Below are 8,457 nucleotides of genomic sequence, written 5' to 3'. Positions count from 1 at the left end.
TTTATTTGTTGCTCAGCTGCCAGCAACTAATAGTGGAAGTATCCCACTGGAACAAGGGTGGTTTCCTTTTCTGGCCATAAGGGGGAGAAATTCAGGGGTGCTGTTTCCAGAAAACCAGAGCCAGGCTCTCTGAGGCTGAAAAGTTAGTTGGTCACTCACAATAACTCCTGGGCCCAACTGCCTGAGACCAGTGTCCTGTCTTGCCCCTTGCTTTTCCCCTGCCTTTGCCTGCTGTGTGTAAAATGGGAATAATGGTCTCTGTCTGTTAGAGTAAAGTGAGCTAAAATATATATAACACATAGAACAGTACCTGCCACATGAGGGGTACATGTCAACTGTTAGACCTTCACTGGAAGCCTCTGGTGTTGGGAGATGAGTGGGAAGATGTGATTAGACTCACCTGGAACCCTGGGAGTCTGAGGTCATTACTCCACAGTCTCAAATGCTGGTCATTTTAGTCCAAGGGCTGACACATATTGCTTGAGAGTGGGCACTAGAAATCAAATCCAGCGGGCCTGTTCTTATTAGAACGATTTTGCCGGTGGGTGCTGGTCTTCAAATCCAGCCCTTGGAGACAGTGAGCAGGCAGCACCTCTCCTGGGAGCGACTTCCACAGCAGAGTCCACCAGTGATAGGGATCTGCTGGCGTGGATCATGGAGCTCAGCTCTGCCTCTAGCCCTGGGCAGGCGGCAGATTCATCTCGGGGACTCCCAGGGCGGGCCTTAATTGCACACTGGTCCTGCTGAGTCTCCCCCAGTAGGTGTGGACTCTGTGTGGGATACGAATCTAACTCAATTCACAATGCCTTCCTATCACTCCCAACAAGGATCTGACAAATGGAAATTTCAGAAAACCTGGAGTAGGTCTCAGGTCTCCCTTTTATGGTCCAATGAAAAAGGCAAAATACTGGTTCAGTCAGGAGGTGCTTTTTTTTTTTTTTTTTTAATAGAAATGGATTTCATTTAGAGGTCAGAGATACTATCTGTTTGATTCTGGTTTTGGATTGTAGGGTTTTATATTACTTTGTGTGTGCTAAGTCACTTCAGTTGTGTCCAACTCTTTGCAACCCCATGAATGGTAGCCCTCTAGGCTCCTCTGTCCTTGGGGATTCTCCAGGCAAGAATCCTGGAGTGGGTTGCCATGCCCTCCTCCAGGGGATCTTCCTGATCCAGGGATCAAACCTGAATCTCTTAAGTCTCCTGCATTGGCAGGTAAGCTCTTTACCACTAGCAAAAGGGTGGATAGGGTGTGTGCATAGAAAGTCTATAATCTGTCCCCTTAGGGGAACATACTTTCCTATCTTCATTCCAATCCTAATACAGAAAGCTATCATCACTCAGCACTATAAAGCACAGCCTATGCTTATGCATAAACTTCTAAACTGCTCCTCAGCAAACTTGATCTGCATACTGTTTTCCTACAAGGTAGAACTGACTGATTTAGATGGGCCTACCTAGAGGCCACACAGTATTTTGTCCAAAGTTACAATCTCTGTGCTAATACATGTCCACATTCCTTATTGAGTCCCTGGGTCCAGATGTAGTTCAGAATATAAAAATTTATATTTTTAGAAAGCAAGATGAAGATATTCCAGTGGGACTTGGGCAGTATCCTGTGATCAAACTCATTGATATTTTTCTGTAAAAATGTATACATATTGGTATTAAGTGGAATAAACTTGATTTTATACATCAGGCTAGGGCATGGACTGAGTTTTTAAATGGCAGATTGGAGATCATAACTGCTTTTTTTTTTTTTTGCCACGGCCAAGTATTTTATATTTATTTATAATATTTTTCATGTGTAGGATATTCTTCATTATATATACATGTTTTCTATTTATCTATACTTTTACTATAAACATTTTTATTTTTATCAATTTTTTGTTTGTTGGTTTTTGGCTGTGCAGGATCTTAGTTCTTCCTGTGTGTAGGCGTGTGTGCCCGCGCATGGTCAGGAGACCAGGTGTCAAACCCATGCCCCTGCAGCTCGGAGTCCTAACCACTGGACCACAGAGAATTCCCTATGAACACTGTTTAAACGCTTCATGAATTTGCATGCCATCCTTGCAGAGGGACCATGTTCATCTTTGTATCGTTCCAGTTTCAGTATGTGTGCTGCCTAAATAAGCACCCTATAAACATTTTTAAACATGCAGAAAAGTGGAAATATTTTTACACTGCATATGTGTATACATTCTACCTAGATTTCCTAATAAACATTTTACTATACTACTTGCTTTTATTATGTATCTATCCTTTTATCAATTTTCCTGTTAATCCGCTATTTTGCTTAATTTTTACATCAGTTCACATCAGCTATAAATTCTTCAGCATGCATATTAGTAACCAGAGTTCAATATTTCTTTCTGGTTTATTTTCTAAGTAATATTTACAAAAGAGGATGCAAATTGTAAATGTATCTTTTGACACATTTTTATAAATGTGTAAGCTTGTGAAACTCAAACTCTTTATCAAGGTACAGAATATTTCTATCACCCTAAGAAATTCCTTCATGCCTCTTCCCAATAACTCTAAACTCACCTTCCCTCAAAGGCATGACTTTTACACAATTGTTTTCCACAAGAGTTTAGCTTTTCCTGTTCTCAAACTCCATATAAAGGGAAATGTATAGTATGCGCTCTCTTGTGACAGATGTGATTCACTTAAACTAATGTGGCCTGTATCAGTAGCATTTCTACTTTTTTTTTTTCATTTCTACTTTTTTAATTGAGGTATCATTGACATATAATATTATATTAGTTTCAGGTGTACAACATAAATGTTCACTATTTGCATATACAGTAAAAAGGATCACTACAGTATGTCTAGTTAACACCTGTCCCCATGCATAGTTACAAAAATGTTTTTCTTGTAATGAAGACTTTTAAGGTCCTTTATTGAGTGCTTACTGTGTACAAGTACTGTTGTAAACATTTTACATATGTGTATATATATAGTCATTACTCCTTGTAACACAATGAGCTAAATATAAAGATGGAGAAATGGGGCCCCAGAGAAGTCAAACAATGTCCCCAATGTTACAAGACTAGTAAGTGGCAGAATTAAGATCTTAACCCAGTTACCAATTTCAATCACATAATCAGCAAAGTTTTCTGCTACTTTCTTACCTCCTTTTCCTTATAGGGATATTTGTTGCCAGAGGACTTGTGTGATGAGGAGGATGAAATAAAATGGACAACCCAGAAACACATATGGATACTTGCTTTACAACAATATCACTGCAGGCAGTAGGTACAGACAATCTGCAATAAATGGTATCCAGATGGAAACAAATGAAACTTCACTCTCCACCTATTCCCTCACCGCCCCCTGTCCCCCAAAAAATTTATTTAGAGGCAAAAGGCAAAACAATAGGACTTCTAGAAGACAAAATAGACAAGTATTCACGAACGAAAGGTAGGAAAGCCTTCTTCAACAAGACGCAAGATATTCACACAGAGCATGTGCAATGCCCTGGTGGGTCAGATAGTAAAGAATCCATCTGCAATGCAATGGAGACTCTCACGGACGGAGAAGCCTGGTGGCCTCAGTCCATAGGGTCCCACAAAGAATCAGTCACGACTAAATCAACTTAGCACACATGCATGAGTACAAAACTTCAGCAGATCACAAGTGGGAGTACAGCAAGACCTCAAAGTATCGGTGTGCTACATCTATAACTGATCAAACAAGGGCCCCCAAGAGGCCATGCTTCCCATTCAAACCAGAGTTTTGTCCAAATACAACACAAGAAATAACTAGGAAGCCATATCACATCTTTCCTCACCACTGTTACTTTCCTGTGTTAGCGATCCACTCAAGGCTGAAAATGCTGACACAGAAGGAAAGGGTAACCTTGAGTTCTCCCTTTCATTGCCTCCTTACTCATCAGTAAGGTAGGGAACGTCAGCAGAATGTGCACAAACAAGAAAAGAAATTAAAACAATTGAGTGAATTCTGTGAGGTGTTCCTGCTGTTCTGGTGGACACAAACTAGGTGTCCGAGCTAACAGACACGAATTGTGTACTTCTAGGAAAACCGCATGTGAGTTAAAAAGTTCTTGCTTGTATTTGAAGTGAAGTGAAGTGAAAGGCGCTCAGTCGTGTCTGACTCTTTGCGACTCCATGGTCTGTTCATGGAATTCTCCAGGCAAGAATCCTGGAGTGGGTTGCCATTCCCTTCTCCAGGGGATCTTTTCAACCCAAGAATCGAACCTGGATCTCCTGCACTGCAGACGGATTCTTTACCATCTGAGCCACCAGGGAAGCCCTGCTTGCGTCTAAAGCTGGCATCACAATATAAAGAGGAACCATAAAAGTCACACTAATAATTTTAAAATTTCAACTTAGCATTAAATAGTAATTTTTTAAAAAATCAAAAAGAGGGACCATGGTAGAAAGGAAAACTTGATATTTTTACTACCTCTCATGGCATTTTTTCCTGCTTTTCGAATGAGGGACTCTACAGATTGCGTAGCTCGTGCTGTTGGTGAGTAGTGACATTAAATGAGGGAACGACCTCAAATTTTTAGGAAATAGATATAGGAGGTCCTTATTTCCCTATGATTGAAAATAACGCACTCCTTTGGGATTTTGATTATCCTTTTTATTTCTCTCACTTCCCACAACCAGTTAAAAAAAAGAAAGATACAGTCAATGCAGGTACAAGGATCCAATTTTTAAAAATCAGAGTACAAAGAGGACCACAGCCCTGCCCAGGTTTAACTTACATATTTACATATATCCAGGGGTGTGTGGTGTCGGTGAGGCTGCGGAAGCACGTTTAAAAGGCAGTATTACAAAATATACAAAGGTGGTCTTTCTTAGTAGAACCTGGCCTGGCTTCCAAATGAGAGCGCTACATCACACAAATCACAGTGCTACTTACTATATAACTTACGAAAAATGCTGTACAGTTGCAAGAGTATAAATATAGAGTATAAATGCTCTGTTTTGGAATCTGTATCTACACAGGGAAGGACAGGGAAGGCTCAGTTCGGTATCCCAACCTGCTAAAGTGATTGAGAAGCTAGGATAGGGACGGACAGGGTCTGGGAGCATGGCTGCATTGATCCCGTTTCCCAGGCTTGGTTGAAGCTCACTCTCCAGGGAGAACTAGGTGTGTTGAGGGTAAGAAGCAATGGCAAGAGGAGGTGTAAATAATAATACAACAGGGGCTCTCGAAGGCACAGAGAAGGCATCTGGGCCAAGAAGGAGCACACTTCTTGGATCCACAGACATGCATGCACCCCACTGCCACTTGATGATCATGGTACTGTGGGCAGTCCAGCCATGCCCTGGTTTCTACCCTCAATGAAAAATTTGGAGCTTTGCAGACGTGGAGAGAGGGCAGATGAACCAAAGTTCATTTATGGATGGGACTATGGGAGAATGTCTGGAAAGAGGTTCTGGCTTTGAGGGATGGATGGGTGGGTGGAAGTATGGACGGAAGCTGACCACTGAAAGCTGACCCAGATAGTCATTTTGTACAGAGAGAGGTGTAGAGCTGTCCTACGCTCAGGTGCTTTATGCTTCAGGGGGCAGAGTGGAGGGGACTCGGAACCGGCATATCTTACTCCAGAAGACTCAGCAGGGGTGATTTTTATCAGCACTAGGCTTTAGCCAGGACATATCAGCACTAGGCTTTAGCCAGGACATATGCTGATTTGGTTTTTAAATTAGCTGGGTTAAGAAGCACCCAAGGCTCTTGTGGCAGAGATGAACCATCTCCCTCAAATGTTCCCCAATTCCCAGCACTCACCCTCCACCTGAGAGCTCAGGGCCAGGACTGCTCTTATGAAAACCCTGCCAGGGGATGTGAGGAGCCCTGAGAAGGGGAAAAGGCCACACCGACGTATTCTCCAAATCCCAGGCAATTACACCATTTCCCCTGGATTGGGCTGCCCTTGGACTGTAAGGGAGCGGCTACTCTTGGTTGAAGCCAGTCTTTGGTAAAAGAGAGAAGCCTGAGCTGGATCATAATAAAGAAAGGTGTACTGAATATGCACCTCTGAGAACCTGCTTTAAATTCCTCCCTTGGGGCTTTTCCTTTGGAAGAGGATGGTCAGGGGGGAAAAAAGGCCTATTGACCAACCCAGCTGTGTGCTGGGGCAATTGTGATCATCTCTCTGGCCAGGTTTCACTAATTCTCTTTCAGTGTTGTTTTGCCCCTTCCCGAGCCTCTAAGGCCCAGGGAGCGTGGGGCTGGGATGGAACTACTGTGTGGGCTTGATACACTGGGCCAAGGGAATGAGAGCTGGGATGGATGTCATTTCTCAGTGGGGAAGGAATTCCCCTGAAATGGAGGAAGAACCAGGAGGGAGGGAGAGCGTGTGGACTATGGGGCCCTCCTCCCGCCTCCGGGCAGCCCCTACCTACAAGGCTGTGACGCTGGAAATGGTTTTGGTGCCTGAGGCATCCACCTCAGACTTGGTGACCCCATCCCAGGCCTCTTTGTCCATGGCCAAGTTATCGAATGCCTCAGGGGCCCTGACGGGCTCGTCCTTCACCTCCTCCAGGTCTTCGCAGCACTTGCTGCAGCGGCAGCACTGGCAGCAGCCACACAGCTCACAGCAGATGCGGCAGCACACCCGGCAGCAGCAGCAGCAGCGCCTCTGGAAGCAGCTGGTGAGGGAGGTGATGAGCTTGTCCCAGGGCTCCAGGGAGCGCATCCACACGGGCAGGAAGGCCCAGCTTCGGAGCTTCTGGGGCAAGGCGCCAGGGCAGAAGGACTGCAGGATCTTGAGGACCACCACCAGTAAGATCACAAGGACGATGGGCGAAGCCACGCCCACCAGCACCGGCCAGCCAATCAGGGAGAGGCCAAACACCGCCAGAGGGATCACCAAGAAGAAGATGATCAAGTAGACGATGGCGAACCAGCGGTACTTAGCTGAGATGTTGCCCAGCCCTTTGGCCAGGCGGATGGGCAGGCGAGTGAACGGGATTGGGTACCACAGAATGATGCCTGAGATGTTGAAGAAAAAGTGGCACAGGGCAATCTGAAAAGCAAGGGGTTGGAGAGGTGAACGGGTCTGCCGCACGGCGGCATCGGAGAGAAGAGAGCGTCATCTAGAAGTGGAGTCATGGGTCTTCCTCACCTTTGTACTCAGCCCAGAGTCGGAGGGATTACATTAGCTGGGGGCCTAATATGTGTGTGTGTGTCTGTGTAGGGGCGGGGGCCGGGGGAGGGGGCGGGGGCAGGCGAGTTGGGGAGAGGGGAAGGCAAGGGAAGTGACCACCTGAAACACAGTTTAGTTTATAGGGCCTGAAGTCCATTAGGCCAAATCTAACAATGAACTTTGAGAAATTGAAGCACTATGAGGTTAAGCGATTTTCCTCAAGTCACACAGATGGGAGATGGGATTCAAACCCAGATAGCCTGGCTCCAGGGGCCACACACTTTGTACTTTCCTATATGTTCCCACCAGGCACGGAGCATGATGTTAGGGGCTTTGGACCAGCCCTATCTGATACATTAGTCACTATCCACTGAGATGTGGCATAAGTGTAAAATACCTGCTGGATTTCCAAGACAGTCCAAAAAAGTTGTAAATGACTTTCCTGGTAGTCCAGTGGTTAAGAATCCACCGGCCAATGCAGCAGACATGAGTTTGATCCCTGGTCCAGGAAGATTCCACATGCTATGGAGCAACTAAGCAAGCCTGTGCACAACAATTACTGAGGCTGTGCTCTAGAGCCCATGCTCCACAAGGGAAGCTACCACAACGGGAAGCCCATTCAAGGCAACAAAGATAGCTCCCACTCACTGCAACTAGATAAAGCCCATGTGCGGCAACAAAGACCCAGTGCAGCCAAAAGCAAATTAATAAATGGATTAGTAAATTCATTTTTAATAAAGGAATATAAAATATCATTTTTAATATCAGTTATATGTTGCAATGATGATGGTTCAATCATACACATTATTAAAATTAATCTCCCTGTTCCTTTTTGACTCCTAAAACTGCAGTACTAAAAGTTTCAGATTTCATGAGTGATTCACATATTCTATACTCATTCTATACTTCTATTGACAGCATGGCTTTAGACAGAGCCTCATCAGATCTTTAAAATAATCCTAGTGAGCTAGAGATTATGGTTCCTGTTTTTCAGATGAGGGAATTGATGCTCAAAGGTTAGGTCACCTGTCTAAGGTCACTGGGTGTGTAAATGGGGGACAGTGATTCAGACATCAAAGGTCATCTTGCCCAAGGTCATCTAGCTGATCCAGGCAAGGCAGATCCCCCTGATTCTTCTCAATGCAAGGCTTAGAACACAAGTGACCACCCATTGTCCAGGCAGACTTTGCCAAGAGGAGGGCAAGGAGACAGGAAGTGGTATCTATGTTTCTGGAATACCATTTCCTCCTCCAGCAAAACAGCCACCTCACCTTTGTTTAAACAACCTCTGGTGACAGGAGCCTGACTACCACTCTAGGGAGCTGGTGCCTTTG

The 8,457-nt window shown here is 44.7% G+C and overlaps 1 protein-coding gene and 1 non-coding gene across 3 annotated transcripts in view; both read right to left on the bottom strand.

Annotated features, from left to right (window-relative positions):
- Nucleotides 1–2,030: 2,030 nt before the first annotated feature.
- Nucleotides 2,031–2,134, bottom strand: LOC122673643. The gene has a single exon (XR_006334767.1). It is a non-coding gene; the product is annotated as a U6 spliceosomal RNA (small nuclear RNA).
- A 2,452-nt stretch (nt 2,135–4,586) lies between these two features.
- LOC122673567 (sodium-dependent phosphate transport protein 2B) overlaps nt 4,587–8,457 on the bottom strand; it is a 29,349-nt gene continuing 25,478 nt past the window's right edge. For both annotated transcript variants that reach the window (XM_043871466.1, XM_043871467.1), the window contains exon 13: nt 4,587–7,003. In XM_043871466.1, coding sequence (XP_043727401.1) covers nt 6,377–7,003 — 627 coding nt within the window. In that variant the 3' untranslated portion in view covers nt 4,587–6,376. The remainder of the gene's footprint in view (nt 7,004–8,457) is intronic.

This window comes from Cervus elaphus, chromosome 17, assembly GCF_910594005.1.
Source record: "Cervus elaphus chromosome 17, mCerEla1.1, whole genome shotgun sequence".
In the NCBI taxonomy this organism is placed as follows: domain Eukaryota; kingdom Metazoa; phylum Chordata; class Mammalia; order Artiodactyla; family Cervidae; genus Cervus; species Cervus elaphus.
Note: the sequence above shows the minus strand (reverse complement) of the source record. Positions and strands in the feature narration are given on the sequence as shown.